This window comes from Oxyura jamaicensis, chromosome 3 (genome assembly GCF_011077185.1).
Source record: "Oxyura jamaicensis isolate SHBP4307 breed ruddy duck chromosome 3, BPBGC_Ojam_1.0, whole genome shotgun sequence".
Lineage (NCBI taxonomy): Eukaryota > Metazoa > Chordata > Aves > Anseriformes > Anatidae > Oxyura > Oxyura jamaicensis.
This window is the reverse complement of record NC_048895.1, coordinates 38,189,291-38,207,389: the sequence shown is the minus strand read 5'-3', so window position 1 is coordinate 38,207,389 and position 18,099 is coordinate 38,189,291. Positions and strand designations below refer to the sequence as shown.

At 34.1% G+C, this 18,099-nt stretch overlaps 1 protein-coding gene across 6 annotated transcripts in view; it reads left to right on the top strand.

Moving 5' to 3' along the window:
- FMN2 (formin 2) overlaps window positions 1-18,099 on the top strand; it is a 159,382-nt gene that overhangs the window by 124,805 nt on the left and 16,478 nt on the right. For all 6 annotated transcript variants that reach the window (XM_035322377.1, XM_035322374.1, XM_035322376.1 and 3 more), the window contains 2 exons: window positions 1,761-1,812; window positions 15,069-15,218. In XM_035322377.1, coding sequence (XP_035178268.1) covers window positions 1,761-1,812; window positions 15,069-15,218 — 202 coding nt within the window. The remainder of the gene's footprint in view (window positions 1-1,760; window positions 1,813-15,068; window positions 15,219-18,099) is intronic.

Sequence of the window (18,099 nt, the reverse complement as noted above, 5' to 3'; positions counted from 1 at the left end):
ACCTGCCAGGTTTCACCTGGTTTCATATCCAAAGCAAGACAAGGCTTTCAAGCAAAACTCTAAGTCAGCCCAGATTCACTCAACACTGGGCCCAGGTTCACTCAGAAGAGTTTTGAGCCCTCACAAACCTTTTGAAGAATCTGGGCTGAGTTTCAAGTCAGTAATGAAACCCGTAATCAGACAGGCTTCACGTTCTTTTGAGTTTCCTTGAGAACATTTACCCAGTACTCCCTCAAGTTTCCTGCGGTTTGCTGGGATTTCTTTTTCACTTCAAACAAAACAACGATGGAGCCTTAGTCTTCAAATGACAATTGCTAGATACGAAGTTTGCTGCTGTGGGTAAAATGAGCACAGCTCACCCAGCTCAGCAGATTACATTACTACTAATAAAAAGCATTTGCAGCATCAGACATAATTTTGATCCTTGTTCTGACTTGGGGGGCGGCGGGGTTGGAATGGGAAACTCCATTTTTGTAACTTTGCTACAGATTTCATACATCTATTTAAGTGCAAGTGTGTGTTTGTAAAGTGCTGCTGATTGAAACATAATAGAAAAAATAGTGATTATTTTTGTACCCTAATAATCCCATTCTCATTTGTGTTAAATTTAAAATCTAGATTTCCTATTTTTGATTTCCTACCACATTGTTGATGTGGTGCATCAACAAAGTGGAAAAATATTTTTTATTATTGTAAAGCAGCGTAGGGAATGAGAAATATCTTTAAAGTTTATGCTTCTTTTTTAGTTTTCTCTTTGAATTCTGTACTATTGATATTTGTCTTCAGGACAATTCAGGGCATCTTCATGCCCCCAGACCCAATGACTCTCTGGAATTCTAAAATTCTCCATGCAAATTAAAAACCTAGTATTCCAGCAGACATGAAAAGGGAATAAAGTTCCAAGCTAAAAAAATTTTGGCTAAAACGTGCAGCTCTTAAATGGATTTAAGTTGTGATAACTGAATAACTCTAAAAATTTGATCTAAGCACACTTGCACAGAGCAGACTGTACTATTGCTTGGCATGTTGTTGATGCCTAGGTTAATATGTATGTTCTCATAAATTTTGCATATCAGTGTTTCTAAGTTAAGTGAACTTTACTTGGTACATAATGCAGTATGAGAGAAGATGTGGAAAACTGATCATTTTTCACTAGTGTGGCAATGACAACTTACTGTTTTTGAGTTTTCACATAATGGCAATGCAATAATTTATTTGTATAGAAAGTAATGTTTTTGATATGGATCTACTGTGGTGCTAGTACTTCACTAATTGATATGTTATAAGTTGTTCTTGTTTAGGAATTACTAGTTCATAAACTAACTAGCTATTTGAAGGGGTAGGGGAGGGAGAAGACAATTTTTATCTATCAAGCAACTTTTAGAAAAGCTATAAAGCTGAATGCTTCATGCTTTTCCTCCTCTTGATAGACAAGTTCCCCTATTTGTTGTTTTCAGAGTCATACTTTAAGAATTGTTTTAAAGTCACTTTCATGACTTGGTTGTTTATATTACTGCAAGATTTAAACAACAAAAAAAACAGCGCTTGTTTTGAGGGCGTGTGTTGTAACTACAGATATCTAGGGATATCAGACTTCATGTAGCTTTTTCAGAATTGTTATACTTGAGTGTATCTTCAGCTTGTTTTTATAAAATAAATAATAAAAGACTTATTTTAAAGTGAACATTATTTTAAAAAAATCAAAAAAACTGTGTCTTTCAGTTTATAGTTAATTCTTTGCCTGTATTTTTTTTTTACAGCTAAAATAGACCAAGAAAATGAAGAGAAGTCACTAACAGAAGCACATAAAAGGTAAGAAAGAACAACATGCTAAATGCACTCAGAAAACCAAGTGATACTTATTGTCAATTTGTCAACTTCAACTTGATGAACACGAAAAAAAAAAAGGTATACAGATATGCAGTCTACCTTTATAAAAATATTGCAAGACTCTTGCCTTTAAGATATAAAAGGCATATACCTTATGTAAAAACAAACTTAGAATATGGCATTCAGACTGACAGAAAACTGTTCCTTCTGTGCCAGAATCATAGTGATTTGACAGACATAGCATTCCTAAGACAACTACTGTTCATTAGATACAACTTCCTGAACTTATAAAATGTGGAATGGAAATCTGTTTTTTAATGTACTAATGATATGTATAATTGAATGTGACTTCCTTTGTAATATTACTAATAGATCTTCAAATCGTTTTTGTGGCAAAAAGTAAAATACTTCATTAAATTTCATTACAGATGTGTGCAGTTGAGAGAGTTTTCAAAATTGTGAACTTCATTGCATTGCACAACTTGTGGTTTCTTCTAATTTGTGGCTGTGTTCTCCAGAAGCAGTGTCTAAATGGGACATGCTTTTATCTGTCCCTGCAGAAGACTGAAATATGACACACATTTTTAGTCCAGATTTGGTGAAACTGTATTAGTCTGTATTAGTTTTCTGCTCACTAAGAATAACACCTTCTTTTTGTGTTAGCTACAATTGCCACTTAACATATGCTAATGAATACAGCTGTATTAATTAGTTCATGTACAGTAAAATATGTCATTATAAATTATTCTAGTTATTACTATGATTTGTTAGCCATCCTGTGGCCCTGATGCCCTGATTTGTTACTTGCTACAGTGTCATGTTATGCATGACTAGTCTCCTGGTACAGCACTAATACCAGTAGTTTCTGTCTATACCCATGGACCACGTAATAAAGACAATACCTGAAAAGGGGAGGGTGGACGTTCCTCTGTCATCAGAAGCTCCCTCCTTAATTGAAAGGAGATGGTAGGTCATTGAGTGGTATATCAATGATGTGGGATCCTGATGGAAAAAGTGGAACAAAGGGAGTGTTGCTTTGGCTCAGTATCTTGCTCAAGTATATGAAAGGCATTCCTGAAATTTCTGAAGCTTGTTTAACTGCTGAATTACATTGTTCTTACTCTTAAAAATTTCCTTTAGAATAAAACTTTGAGGGAATAAATTGTTAGTAGAAGAGAGATTTGTGATCTCTGACTGCTCTGCTGAGGAAACTTTCTCCTGTGGAAAATGGATTAGACTATATGTACAATTCTGACAGATTCCTAAGGGCAAGAGGGGTCTGAAATCTGTTTGGAAAACTTGTGACTTGTCATTGTCGAATTCATTCTCCATTTTGTTTTTTATTTTTTTCCTAACTGAAACCATGATATCAACATATTCCTTTCATTATAGCTAGGTTATACAGTAAGGGAGAAGAAAGAAAACTGCTCCTTGGACCCTCAGTCATCTTGGCCTACTCTATTGGCCTACTCTATCCTACTTGTCTTAACTCTTTCTTCTCCCCTCTGCTGATAAGTGCAGCATCTCCTTTTGCACAGTATTTTGTCCACGAAGGAAATTCTAGATCATTGTTGACATCACATGCAGAAGCTGTTATAGAACACATGAGGAGATACACTGGGACCTAAAAAAAAAAAAAAAAAAAAAAAACTAGGATCATTTTTTTTTTTCTGTTATATAAACGACATTTTTCTTTACCCCTTCCACCCACACACTGTAGTTCTTAATCAAATTTGTGGTATTTGTTAAAATACTGAAGACAGGTTCTTGGTGTAGTTTTGGTATTGTGTTTATTGCATTAAGATCTTTAAAGGGTCTTTATAAAATACTTTTTTTTTTTTTTTTTTGGCAGGGGGTGAAAGAGAAGGTGAAAGCTTAAAAAGCTAAATGAAAGATTAGTTACATTTGGCTAATCATAGGTAGAACAGCAGTGCATAGGATGACTAGACAAGCAAGTGGTGCAAGGAAAAGTGATGGATTAGATGGAGCAAAATTAATGTGATTAATGTGTTTGGATTTCACTTTTTGAAGTGGATAACTTCAGCTCACGTGTAAGTTCAAGTCTGCCCCAAAACAGCATTTCTTTAGCTTTTAGTAAGAGCTACAGATTTTCTTTCTTTTAGCTTGGGCACAAAATAGTAAAGCTCATATCTCCATTAAAAGCACAGAAGTCTAAAAGAACAGCTCTTGCAGCAATAACAACAAAAATGCTTCTAAAATGAATAATGATTTGGGGAAAATACAGTGATGTGTATTTTAGAAAATCTCAATTGTGCAATAGATGAGCTGAAATGGAAAGTTAATCTTCCACACAAAATAAAGACAAAGAAAATGGAATGTCTGCTCCAGGGACTCCATGCAGTGTATAGCTGTTCATTTGTCACAAGTGAGAAAATGTTTAATCGGTTTTGAAATGATGTATTCTCTCTTTATTTATCGTGTTTAGTAACTTTAAGAGTGTCAGTATGTAAAGTGTTTATCCAAGGAATGGATTTCTGGCACATGGATAAAATGAAAAGTGAAATGTTTAGCTCGCAATAGGCATATGTTCCAAGATCTCTCTGAGTAAGTATCCTGAGATGAGAAGAAAGCACACAGGTCTGTGTTTATCTAGCTTACGCAGGCAGACAAGGAAGGCTCCAGCCTGGTATTAACACTGAAGTGACATGGAATGTCTTCACCAAATCCCAAACAATTACATCATTCCGTTAACAATATTGATAAAGTGCAATAAAAAGGAACCTGGCACTTTCCAATTAGATCCTCATTGCTAAATACTTGAGAAGCTGTCAAATACATGACAAGTTAGAGTAAAAAAAAAAAAAAAAAAAGGTCGGAAGGGGGAATCGGGGGGAGCAAAAGAGGAGAGGAGGAGAGAAAGAGATGATTCTGTATTTTAGGAGCTCATAATTTGATTTTTTTTTTTTTTTTTTTCCCATTTGAAATCATTCTACATTGTGTCCTATGCACCAAGATGCATAGCTATGTGCTCAATTCACTTCACACAACTGGAAATAACATTAGTGACATTTAAGCAAATATATAACTAAAAATGAGATTTGAAAATTGGGAAATACAACACCCTTTTCACCAAGTAACAATATGTTCCAAGTTTTCTATATTTTCATTTTTTGTACATTTCCTATATTTTTATATATTTTCTATATATCTTCCATATTTTCATTTACTTAGCTTTAAATACCTTTAATCTTTTAGAAAGATATTTCCTTTAAGCAGGGAGAAAAAAATAGAATCACTAGAATCATTAGATGCAAACAATTATTATTTATTATCAATTGTAGAAGGAGATAGTTTGATCCACAGTATCTACAGCAAATAGAAACCAAGATTGCATCAAAGTTATTGTCAAAAGTTGTATGATAGCTGATGTCTTGTTTACCACACTAGGATAAAAGACAAATGTATCAGAAGGAAAAACCATCTTGCTGGTTTACAGTCTGAAATAAGCTAGTTGCTCCTCTTCTTGCACTTGGTTCCTGAAGAAACAACAGCTAAGCAATCAGAACAATATTACCAGAAACAGCATTAAATGAAGGAGGTCACTAGTCTCTGCGTTTATTTACCTAATAGTTATTAGGTAAAGTTAGAAGGAATAGTATGTAACTTTATTACTTTCTTATATCTTGCCTAGTATTTAGTTCTGATCTCCTTGGAAAGCTTACAGATTATGGTCTTTTAATATAACAAAATAAATGCAGACTAGAACACTGTTTCTCTTCCACTGAAATAGTTAATAATATTTTTTGTTCTTCTACCTGCAATGCTATATCTCTTTTTGGAATATGGCATTTGGAATCATTTACAGATTGAAATGGAGATGTTTTATTTAGACCTGAGAAAAACTCAGAAGATCTTCACTTATTCCTGCTGTCACTCAATGAAACTCCAGATTCTAAATTCAGAGCAGTAATACCTATAATAGTCTAAATAAGCTTTGGATTTAGCTGAATCCTAGTGAACCGTAATGAATTCAAATAGAGGGTCTAACTTTTGGCAAGAAAAAACAATTGTTCTGAGAATTGCTCAGTTTGTTTACTCATACTAAGCCCATGTCAGAAGCAATGCATGCTAAGAATCTCTTAAAAACACTACAGACCCTCTTATGTCTAATATTTCAGGTAGTATAGCCCTAAACGAAGTGATAACATAACACCAAGACACAACAGTCTAATTTAATTGTTGCTTGATTTGGAGTGAAAGTGTTCACAGGTTTTTTTTGTTTGTTTGTTTGTTTGTTTGTTTTCTGCTATGATGCAGGAAATGAAGGGTAAATACACAGATGTGCTACTTACTATCCTGTCTCTGTGTACGTCACTGATTTTAAAAATATCTAAGAATTTATTCTTTTTTTTTTTTTTTTTTTTGTAAATCTCTGATAGCATGTACATGTTTTACAAAAAAAGTCAAACAAAGGGCTTACTGCCTTCTGACATGAGTATCAACTGGGGAATTTCAGATGTGTATGGTTTGGTACAGAATGCTCATCTTCCCATGTCAGGATATTTTTATTTGGTTTACTTTATAATTTGCTCACATTACTTGCACATTCCAGTGATCTTCAGGCTTTTAAGTGCTTCCTGAGTGCTGCCTCCCAGGCACCTCTTCTGTTTTCAGAACTTTTAATAATCCATTTAGCGATGTTGTGTTGCTTTCTTGCTGTAGCAACAAATGACATGAATTTTGAAGAGAAATGTTTACCTTTAAATTCCCTGGGGAGAAAAAAAAAAAAAAGTACTCCTGACACAACACTTTTCAGAGACTTCCATTGGCTCCACTGAACATTACATCTGAGGAGGAACAAAGCCTTTACACCTGCTCATGAGCTGACAAGTTGATGACACTTAGAGAAATAGCAGACACTATGGTACAATGGCAATGCTGAAAAGCAACACCTAGAAATGTAGCGCCTAAGTCTGGTAATCCTTTAAAACAGTAAAAGTTCCTCCTGCTTCACTACCCTCCACACAATGGTTTGGATTTTTTCCAAAAGTGAATTGTAAAGTTGAAGTGAAAATTGAGTTAATGATTGAAAGAAAGTGGTGAAAAGCTCAGAATGGAGGGAGGTATTTAATAGTAATAATAATAAAAACTACACTTTTAACTGAAAGGTAAGAGTATGCTGTTGGCCTCCATCTTTCACTGTTCTTTTGCTATTTGTCTTTTGTTGGTTCCTTTCCTGTTATTAGGTCTCTTTTCTTGCTGTGTGGCTCCTAGCATGTGGATTTCAGTTGCTCATGGTAATACATTTCAGGCTGGAGGTATACATTAGTTGTATCAGCAAAAAGTAAATATTCAGTGGGAAAAGGAAATGTGTATAGAAGAAGCTTACAGACTGCTAAACAGATTGGATCATTCTAGTTTAGTATCCTGTCTCTGACAAAATATCAAAGTCTGTAAATATGCAGTAATGGAAACATAGCCAGCAGTTTAGTTATGTCAAAAAGTTTCTTCTGAAATATGGGTAATTGATCTTTCCCTGATCTTAGTCCTTTTCTAAAAATATTTGCTAAATGAGTGCAAGTTCTTAACTATTTACATGATTTTTTTTGTGTGTGTGTGTGTGTATGTGTAAGAGCATTATCTTTTCTTTTAATGATATTGGGCTTCTTGCTTAAATCATTTTATTGGTTTTAAATGTTTCCTTTTAATGGCATTCAACGCTAGTATGAACAAATGGTACTATAGCTTTTAGTAGACTGGCATACAATTTAGAAATCTAATATTCGGCATAGTGTACAACTTTATGCAATTTATTGTGCAGTTTATGTAGAGGACGTTCTCTTAGATCTTACCATAAAAAATAAGAAATTAGTTTACGGTGCAAATACAGTTACACAGCTAAGTAACACTGACAGTAAAGTTAAGTATCAATGATAACAATATAGTTTCTATAGTGGGGGTCCATTCATACTAAAACCTAGTGTTACAACAATAAATTCAGTATTAAAAATAATCATGTGGCTAATAAAATTTATGGAAAAAACACAGGAATGAAAATCTTTAAATGTGGCACATTATTTTCACCTCTATTTCTAGCAGGTGGTTTCACTGAGTAGTTTTCAAAAATTTAAGATATTCCTTTTGAGCTGTTACAACTGAAGTGAAACTTGTGAGAGATTAGCTCCAGTGAGTGTCTATTATGCTTCAGTTTACAATTATGTTCAGTAGGTTTTTTCTTTCATCATATGGTCCACCTGAGTTGTTTAGTTAGATTGTTTTTAAGACCTTTACAGTATCGTGTTAGCATTTACAATGACTGTGACTTAAATGTAGATACCACTTCTGTTTTCACTCTTTTCTCTTGATTTGCCACCAGAGTTGTTGTCGTCTTCCTTGCTGTATTTTAAAATTTACTTTAAGGTTTATTATATTATATTGCTGTTGTCATGTACATGCAATTGTAAAAGCTGGACATAAAGGATGTGGTTTAAATAGGTCACAGTTCTATTAACTCATCTGGGAACTATCCAGTAATAACTTATACAATATAGGTCATTCCTTCCTTAATAATTTCCAGCTGATGGAATACTGGCATCAGCCCCTCCACAATACAGTGCTTGCCTCAGCCTGCTGCTGAAACCCCACTGTGCTTCCAATATATGGAGATAAAGTGGCTAGGAAAAAAAAAAAAGTCTTGTTTCTATTCTTCCTTGGTTTGTTCCTCAACCTTGTTGCCTTTTATTTTTCTTTATTTTTTTTTTCCTTCCCTCCTTTTGAAGCCTTCCCTCCTTTTGAAGAGATGGCTTCCTTAATAAAGCAGATTCAGAAATGCTTTAACAAACCTGATCCCTTCTGCACTGTCTTAAATGAACACTTCTGGGAAATCTTGCACCTGCTTCTTTTCTTAATTGCTGCCTGGAAGACGGTTCTACCTTAATCAGTCTGCTGATGAGGTAAAGGTTTGTTCTCTATCCCAAAGAAAACAGCACAATGATCACCAGAAATATCATGAAACTCTCATGTAATCTTTGGAAGAAGGGATGGGAACACCTCCTTTGGCCTGAAAAGACTCCCTCACATCCAGAGGAGTATGGTTTATTTAGCTTTGCTTTAATATGTGAATATCAACGATTCAGATGTCTGGAGCAATAGCCTTATGTACCATAATCTTTCCATCAACCCCAATGGCTGTCACATTTTCATTGAAACTTGATCCCTGTGGAAAATACTACCTATTTTCTCGCCTCATCTAAACAAAGATACTGTCACTGCTAAGAAAGGAATGTATTTGGATAAGTTCAAAATGAATGCATCAAATTTTAAAAATACATGTAAAGGGCTTTTCAGTCTGACACTTCATCAACCCAATTTTTGAAATGTTTCAACCCCATTTCTTAAGTCTGCTGTGGCTAATCAATTCTTAGTGCAGAATATAGCGAAAGTAGCAGATACCTCTAACCTACGTTTCCTGACCTTTGATTTTTAGATGGCTGGGGGTGACTCAGTCTGTGCAGAACAACTTTTCGAACACACTCTTTTTTGTAATTAGAAAAGTTCTGTCTGCTAAGATAGCTTCATCCTGCCTACAACATTATTTAGCATCTTGTCAATGTATACAGTTGATAATATTGACAATTTTATGTGAATATTAAAACTGTAAATTGTTCCTAGCTATTTAGGTGTGGGAAGGGGAAACAAAATTTGTATGAATGAGGCAAACTGGACTGTCAAAACATAATTTCCTGTTTCTTCCTCTGTATGTTTCATGTTGGATGTTTGTTGTGGAAAAAATAGTAACTCAAAGGTACAGGGATTATTTCATTGTTGAAACTGTTAATTTTCATCTAGTTGAAGCACTAAAACAGTATTCTTTTAAATATAAATTTATAGGAGGTAAGGGACTAGAGATGAGGGAGATGACATAGGATTCAAAACATTGCAAATGTTTGGCAGTTTTTTTTAGAGGAAAGGAAAAAATCTCTTGAGACCTTTGTTTTCTAAGGAGCAATATTACAAAATCCATAGTTACACAATATAAATTGGCAAAAGGAAGAAGAGATTAATCATTCTGGTAGTTTACTTAAACTGGCATATTGTTCAATTTTTTGATATAAGATACTGCTTTAAAAAAAAAGTTCTTATCAACATTTAAGTCTAGCATATTTTGAATGAACCTATTTTTTTTTTTTCACTTGTAATCATGCAGGACATGGTACAGCACTGAGTAGAGGCAATGATATTAAAAAATAAACAAAGGTAATGATATTATTAAAAAAATAAAGGTAATGATATTATTAAAAAAATAAACAAAAGATATTATTAAAAAATAAATGAAAATAGGGTTGTTATGCACAGAGGATCCTCAACAAAATAACTCAATAGAAGATGCAAGGCATTTTAGGATGCTGTGCATGTTAAGTTTTCTCACAGGCTTGTGCTATCTTAATTACCAGGATGATGGTTCTGTGTCATTTTGTCATATTATTTTGTGACTGCTGAATTTATATTCTGTCATGTAACTAACTCTCCTTAATGCTTTCAGATGTTTAGAACACAAAGAAAATATATACAAAGCCTTTTCATAATTGTAAAACAAAGTAAGACTGAATGTGACAATTCACATGGATAACTTTTCCAGGGAAAAACTACTGTTAACTATATACTGTTCTCTTCCCTATGTAGTCATAAATCCAGGTGCAGAACTTTGCACAGGTTTACAGATCTGCCAAATCAGTTTGGCTTTTAAATCAAACTCATGTTAGATTTAAATCAGTAAGAGGTATGTGTAGTCTTCTGTTGTCTTTTTTACTTGGTTTCTTTTGGTAGACTATGTGTAGTTCTGTCTTACCTATGACTTTCATCAAACTGGAATGTACCTTAGCATTTCTGAGAAATAGTGAATACATACATCAACACACACACACATGATTTCTGTATACAGAAAATTAAATCACTAGCAAAAGTACAAATATGTTTGAATGTGTTTTTAAAGGAGAAAAAATTTCTGCAATTCCTACCTGAGTCAGAACTGCTTCTGAAACACAAGCGCTTCAGAAATTAGCACAGTACCACCACTAAGAGTACCTGTTCTTAACTTCAAATGTGCATATATGATGCTTAGCAATTTATAAAACTACATCTAAGTTGTCCAAAATATCCATATTTGAACTTCAAACAAAATATATAACCTGTTAAACAATACAGAATCTCTATTGCAAAATTGAGGAAACTTTTTTTCTACATTTAAGCACACATTCAAGCATGAACTGTACTCGTACAGGTGATTTAATTCACTGTATGTGAAAATCAGGTGTGTGCACGCGCAAGTGTTTGTTCACCATTTCTCAGAAATGTTAGGACATGCCTGAACCTACTGTCACTTTTCTTTTCTTTTTTTTTTTTTTTGGCCACCAAAGCCTTTTCAACTGATATTGATGTGAAATTACTACTGCTCTGTTTATTTCTTTTTTTGTCTCTTTATTCTTATTTTTTTCCAACTGCTCTGTTTCCTCTCACCCTTTCTGCTTGACCTCCTGTGTGAATTTATATACATCCACATACACAAACATATCCTATACATCTTTATAAAAAAATTAGTCAGCCAATACATCGCATATAGCAGACTTGAATCTAAATCATTTTATAAACTTTAGATTTCTTACTACCTTCAAAATGGAATTGAAAAATTGGTTAATCCATAGCTGCTCTTAAAATAATTGGTTAATCCATAGCTGCTCTTAAAATATTTCTAATGGATCAGACCTATTATCTAGCAATGCTGTCAATATGCCAATTACAATGTGAATGACTTCTCCCCTCCCCCACACATCTCTGATTAAAATTGGTTTGGCAGTTAGTACATCCATTTCTTCCATCCCTCCAAGTAGAAAAAATAATTTACATAGTCTCATAGTTGTACACAAGGGAGCACACACACACACAAAAACCTACGACAAATCATTCATCAAATTTCCACATTTGACTAAGCAGTGAGTGCAGTTATCTCAGTCTACAGTGTTTGTTTGTTTGTTTGTTTTTCTGAATAACACAAACAGTTTAACCAAGGAAATTAAGACATGAGAAAGGGAGAAATCTTATTTCCTTATTCATTTATCATGGATGGGAAACTCTTCCACTGTTTTGAGAGATCTAATTTATATCTTTCTCCTTCAGAGCCAACATGTGAAATACGAAAACTGGTCTGAAATTTATTTTAAAAATTTGGCTTTTGCCATGTCAGGATAAGACAGTGGTGTGAACATCACTGCCTTACTTTTAATCAGGCTTTCAAAGTCATGCTATTTGGAGCAAAGCCGCTGACCTCCTTTACCTCTTTTAATCCTGGAAAATAACTTGCATGCCCTTCCTTCCCTCTTCCATGACTACTCTCTCTTCACTAATGCACATTCTTTTCTTTTAATACATTTGCTAAGACTACAGAAGACTAAGAACTTGTTCACTTGAGAAATGGCCACTAAGCAAGCTTTGCAATACCTGTTTGTGTAATACATTTGATTTTTCAGATAGGTGAAATTATATCCAGAAAGGTCAGATAAGTTTCCCAAAGTTATATCCTGCAGAAGTTAATTATAGGAACACAACCCATTCAACTCTAGTTCCTTATTTGATTCAAAATGTCTGTGTGTCTGCACGTACAGTCAGGAATGGTATTGATAGTATTTAAAGATGTTTTATTTCCAAATCTGCTGAAGGATCCACAGGAAAATTTGAATGGGTTCCCCCACAGAAAAGCACCAGAGAAAAGGTATTTGCTGCCTGGCTGAGATTTGAATAATATCTATTCTTAGGGTTATGAAAATATCATCCAAATTTCTCTTTGTATTTGAAATGTGTCTTTCCTCCTGGATTCAGCTTTGAGACATATCTAGTTTGATGTATGTAAACATTTCCAAATCAGATATTTCTAGAACATGGCGATAAGAGGATTTATTGCTGTGTGTTTTCTTATTTGATGCATTTGGTTTCACTTTATTTCCTTTTTCTTTCATCTGTAAATTATGTCACTGTCTTGTAGTATGAAAATGACAGCACCAAGAGTATAGCAAGCAGGTTTCCATGTATCTTCTAAATGCATTCTGAGACTATTAACTACTAAATAAAGGGTGGCCCCTTCAGCTGAAGTGTGTGCGCGTGTGTGTATATATATATGCATATATATATACACAGTAACTGTTTTCACAGCTAGATATGCATGTATAGAAAAAAAAAAAAAAAAGATTAATGGAGATCTGTGCTCTGGAGTCTGTTGCAGCTGATACCTTGTACATTGTTAACAGTTACCAGAAAGATGTGACTCATTAACAATTACAACCTGCTACCTTGCTGCTGTTACACATTTCATAAACAGCTTATTTCCCTTACATCCACAAAAAACTACCAAGGAGGCAAGCAAACTGGCTGAGCATTTCTGTCTATATGCCTAGAAATGAAGTTACAGCTGTTAGCCACAGCTGTATGTGTGCATAAGGTTGTATTAGTTGTACAAGTGGTCCTCAGGGAGATTTTCAGTCACCAGAGAAAAAACATTGGCTATCCAGTTGGTCTTCAGTAAATGTTAGTGATGGTTGTGTTAGTCATCAACTTTTTCTTGAGCATACTCCTCTACAATATGAATTTCACTCTGTCTTGGCTTCCCATTTTGTGGAATGTTTTCCTGTAAGGGAATTCTAGCTCGTTACCTCAAATTTAAAAGCATTACTTAGGATAGACATTTACTGTCTATTTCTTTTTACTTTATTGTCATTTGCAGAACAGTTTGAAGAGAGGTTTCTCAGGTCAAGGAATCTTATTTTAACTTCTGGTCTTTCTATATTCTGCGAATCACTAATGACCTTCATTCAGACAGCTACCTTAAAAATAAGCCATTGACTCAGCTAATGCCTATAGATTTCTCTCTCTCTTACTGTATTCCTCAAGTTTCTTAAAAAATGTTGCCACTTCATTCTGAAAAATCACAGGAGCCTTTTATGTGACTTCCCCCAGTAACAAGCTCCATAACTAGAAATCAGGGGAGGAGACTGGGAGGAAAATCAAAATGATTTCCCAGATGTGTTTGCTCTAGTCTTTCAATAAGTTGAAAACATGTTTTTAAAAAAAAAAAAAAAAATGTAACACTTAATGACTTAATGTTATGTTAAATGCAGCAATTCAGTTGACCTATGTATGTCAGGGATATTCTTTATAAGTAGTTCTATGGGATCAGAGGATACATGATATTTACCCGGTATAAACGTGTGAGAAAAATTGTCAAGTGAGTCAAGTAGAATGGGATTTAGTAGTTCAATTGTCTATAAATCATTTGGGGGGGGGAAGATGTGGAGAAATACAAAACAGATATTCTACTGATTAACCAAGCGCTGTCACAGAACATCCTGCCATAGCAGGTTAACTGTGGGAGTGGAAGAAATGGTGTGCTGAGATGATGTGTCATTTGAGGCTTCTGTGTTGAGCTTCAGATGAGAAATATGTTCTTAAAAGCTCCAGTATTTACAGAACTTTACCTCAAAAATGAAATGGAATAATAGTTAATGAAGCAATTTGTTTTTGAGGTAATTCCTCCCTATATAATTCAATATAATATTTCTACATGTTCTTCAATCTGAAATAAAAGCAATTCAAATTCAGTAATTTGTTAAATTTCATTGTTGCGTTCAGAGGCAAATGGCAGATTGTTCTAGTAGAATGATAGATACTTGTTTTCTAGCATAGTTGGTCCTGGCTTAGTTTTTCATTAAATCATTTCTTCTTGTGCCCAGGTGGGAAGTATATTTTTTTTGTTGTTTGCTCCCATCTAATGCATCTATCCCAATTTATTGTAGTGTAGGTTTAACAGAACTTTAACAATTTCATTTTCAGTTTTTATAGGCATTGATTATGATTTCTGAAAATTGCATTAAACACAAGAGGTCTTTTGTTTAAGGAGCACTTTCAGGTGTGGATGTCTGGATATGCAGGCTCTGGAGAGTGCACTAATTTTAGCTTTTGAAATGGGAAATACTTTGGTTAAAACCAGAACCTATGATCCTGTGATAAATGACAGATTCTAACTTTACTGAAGGATCATATTATGTATTTACCTGTATACTAAGAGCTGAGAACTGTTGTTTTTATATTCTTATATTTTAGATTTGCTACCAAATATAATTAAATGCCATGTCAGTGTTAAGTAGGAAAAAAAAAAAATATCTATATCAGTGGGTATCGTTGACAAATTTGTCACTTTTTTTTTGTTTGTTTGTTTGTTTTTGTTTTGACAGCTTTTTGGAAACTGCAGCGTATTTCTGTATGAAACCAAAAATGGGAGAGAAAGAGGTGTCCCCACATTCTTTCTTCAGTATTTGGCATGAATTTAGTTCTGACTTCAAAGACTTCTGGAAGAAGGAAAACAAACTTATTCTTCAGGAAAGGTACATTTGTTTGTTTGTTCAAAGGCTTTTCTCAGATAATGTTATTGAGAACAATTGCACAGAAACCAGTCACCCTCACTTCATTAGCACTGGGAATTTCTCAGTCCTTTTTTTTTTTTTTTTTCCTAGTCGTCATAATTTTGGAATGGGACATTAATATCAGTTTGTGCTAAAGTTTTTCAGGCTGGCTATGTGAATGACTTTTTTAGTAGAACACAACTGCTAAGCCTCTATGAATCCAAGCAATAGGAAACTTGTTTCAGGTCTGAAAGTTGATAAAAAAGATTCCCCATTCATGTATTTACTGAAAACAACTCAAGGCATCAAGACATGACATGTTGTAAATATTTGTCCAATGAAGTCGGGGAAAAAGGAGGGGAAGCAAAAAGAGAAGAAAAGGTCTAGTGATCCCACCTTGAGAAAAAAAAAAAATTAAACTGAACCATGTTCCAAATCACAACCCCACAGACATGTGCCTTGTGGTATATATGACATAAAGAATTAAGTTAGTAGTTTTGAAAAATTAGCCATAATGTTTGTTCCATGTATTAGAAGAGTTATGAAGTTTGCTTTCATCTGCGTGCAGACATTACATTGTGGTAATTCTTTGTTTATAAAAATGATGCTAAGAATTAGTTGTTTAAAAAGTAATAAATGTCATATAAGGACAAATTAAATACAAACACAAAAACTGTAAACATGGTTACATAATTCTACATCTGTTAGCAACTTGAGTGATTTCAGTGTACAGATAATGACACTACTTCTGTGCCTTAACATTAACAGGACCAAAGCTTTAGGTTCTTTAGGTTCTCTTGGTATCAGTCCATATTTTGGTAATTGTGTAAGAATAGGTCTCTTCTTCACGAGTACTCACCCTGAGTAAATGTCACAGAAAATTGGAAATCATTGTTCACTTTCCTTAGTTAAGGACTTATTATCAATGTACTTATATGATCAATGTCATATATACCATATATATTTAGTGTAAGTGGATACATTTTGGAATGAGTCTGTCTCAGTTAAAAAAAAAAAAAAAATCTGTTCCTATTGGAAGAGCATGGTACAAATATCAGTGCAATACTGCAGCAATCAAATTTCACTTTACTGACTTAATTTTAAGTAAATAAGTACATCTCTTCAGAACTGACTTGACAGCTAAATATTATCTTCAGTTTCCCATGCAAAGACTTACCTACCAACTTAATACGGGTTAATTTCATTTTGTATTACCTCTATAGAACAGTATTTTAAACTGCCATTTGTTTTTTCCAAAGTACTAGGTTATTATTCTAGAATCAAACATAAACCCTCCAAAGCTCCCCCGAATGTTCTCTACTAAATATTTTGTTATAAAAGAAATTAACTAAAAGAGTACAATTTTTTTTTCTCCTATTTTTCTTATACTTCTGAAGCTAAGAATAGTGTTGTGATACAATCATTTAATTTTTTGTTTCAGTTCCATGTATGAATACACTAAGGGTGTGTTGAAACAGCAGGGAAAAAGTATCTGCCAAGTTGGTCCCTTTTAGGCCAAGGGTGCCTTTTAATCTGAAAGGAACTGAACATGTTTGCCTAGAGAATGTCTTTAGGTTGGGGATGTGATGGGGAATGAAAGGACACTGAAAAGGGGCCTACACTGGGAAAGGCAACTGGGATATTCTGGGAAAGAACAGCAAAGAGACCAAGGCTCAGAGCAGGTGAGATGGAGGTGATATTCACAGGGGTACGGGCAGGAATGTGTAACTGCAAACCAGGAAATCACTGAAATTAAAACTGAAAATGATCCATCCTGAAAATCAAAGATATATTTTTATTTATTTATGTAGATGTTGACATGTCTCGTCAAGTTTCAGTCTTCCACTTTGTAAATTCTGTTTGTTCAGCTGAGGGCAGGGTTTGGTGTTTGGAAACCTTTACTCTCTGTGCTCACCTAAGAAAAGTTTGGCACAGTGCTGTTTCAGTGCTCTTCATTGCCTTTTAGGTACTAAAATATTTTGTCCTAATTGGCAGTAAGAGTAAATATCTTCCAGGTAGTACATTTTTTTCCCCCAAATGAAGTATCTCCATTCGATAAACAACTGTCTTATCAAAGCCTTTCTGTGGAAAATATTTTGCCTGCCATCATAGTTCAGCCTGATATCTGAAGTTGTCCTTTAGACTGTTTGCTTGACCTGATACTTCCACTGTTCTTATTGATAGGAAGGATGCTGTGATATGAAGGTTTCTGAGTATTGAAATTCCAAGAGGAGAAAAATCTTAACAGAATATTAAGTGTTGCTAAAAGGTGTAAGAACATACAAAACATAATCATGATGATTTTGAAAATCTCAGCCAGTATAGACATGTGATGTGACAAATACACCTGTTGCCATTGAAATTAACAAAGTATAAAAATAAAAAAATCAAGAAACTGGATTTTAACTCTTCAGTTGAATGAATGTTTGTTTTTTGTTTGTTTGTTTGTTTAGGACATAGCATGGAATTTAGTGTAATACATTTTAAAGTGTTTAATAGAATTCTCTAGTTTGTGATGGCCTATGTCCATCAAATGCTAGGGATATTTTTTACATTGAAGTGACTGGTGTCTAGAATATATGGATGTCTCAGCAGTAAAATTTGAGGGATGCAATCCTGATCCTGGATTAAAATGTTATTAACCCTCAGGAAGGTGAGAATTTCCTGTTAAGTGTCTTGTCAATGAACAGTTGTTAATTCTTCCTGTCTGCATAAGATAAGTTGCATTATTTTCTGTGGTGAAAGGTGAAGAGCAGTCTAGACCATTAATCGTGAAAGTGACTTTTTGTGCTTTTTCATTGGCGGAAAAAATCAAGTCGCATTTATGGTGAGACTTTAAGTATTGCCACCTTTGGTGAATTAT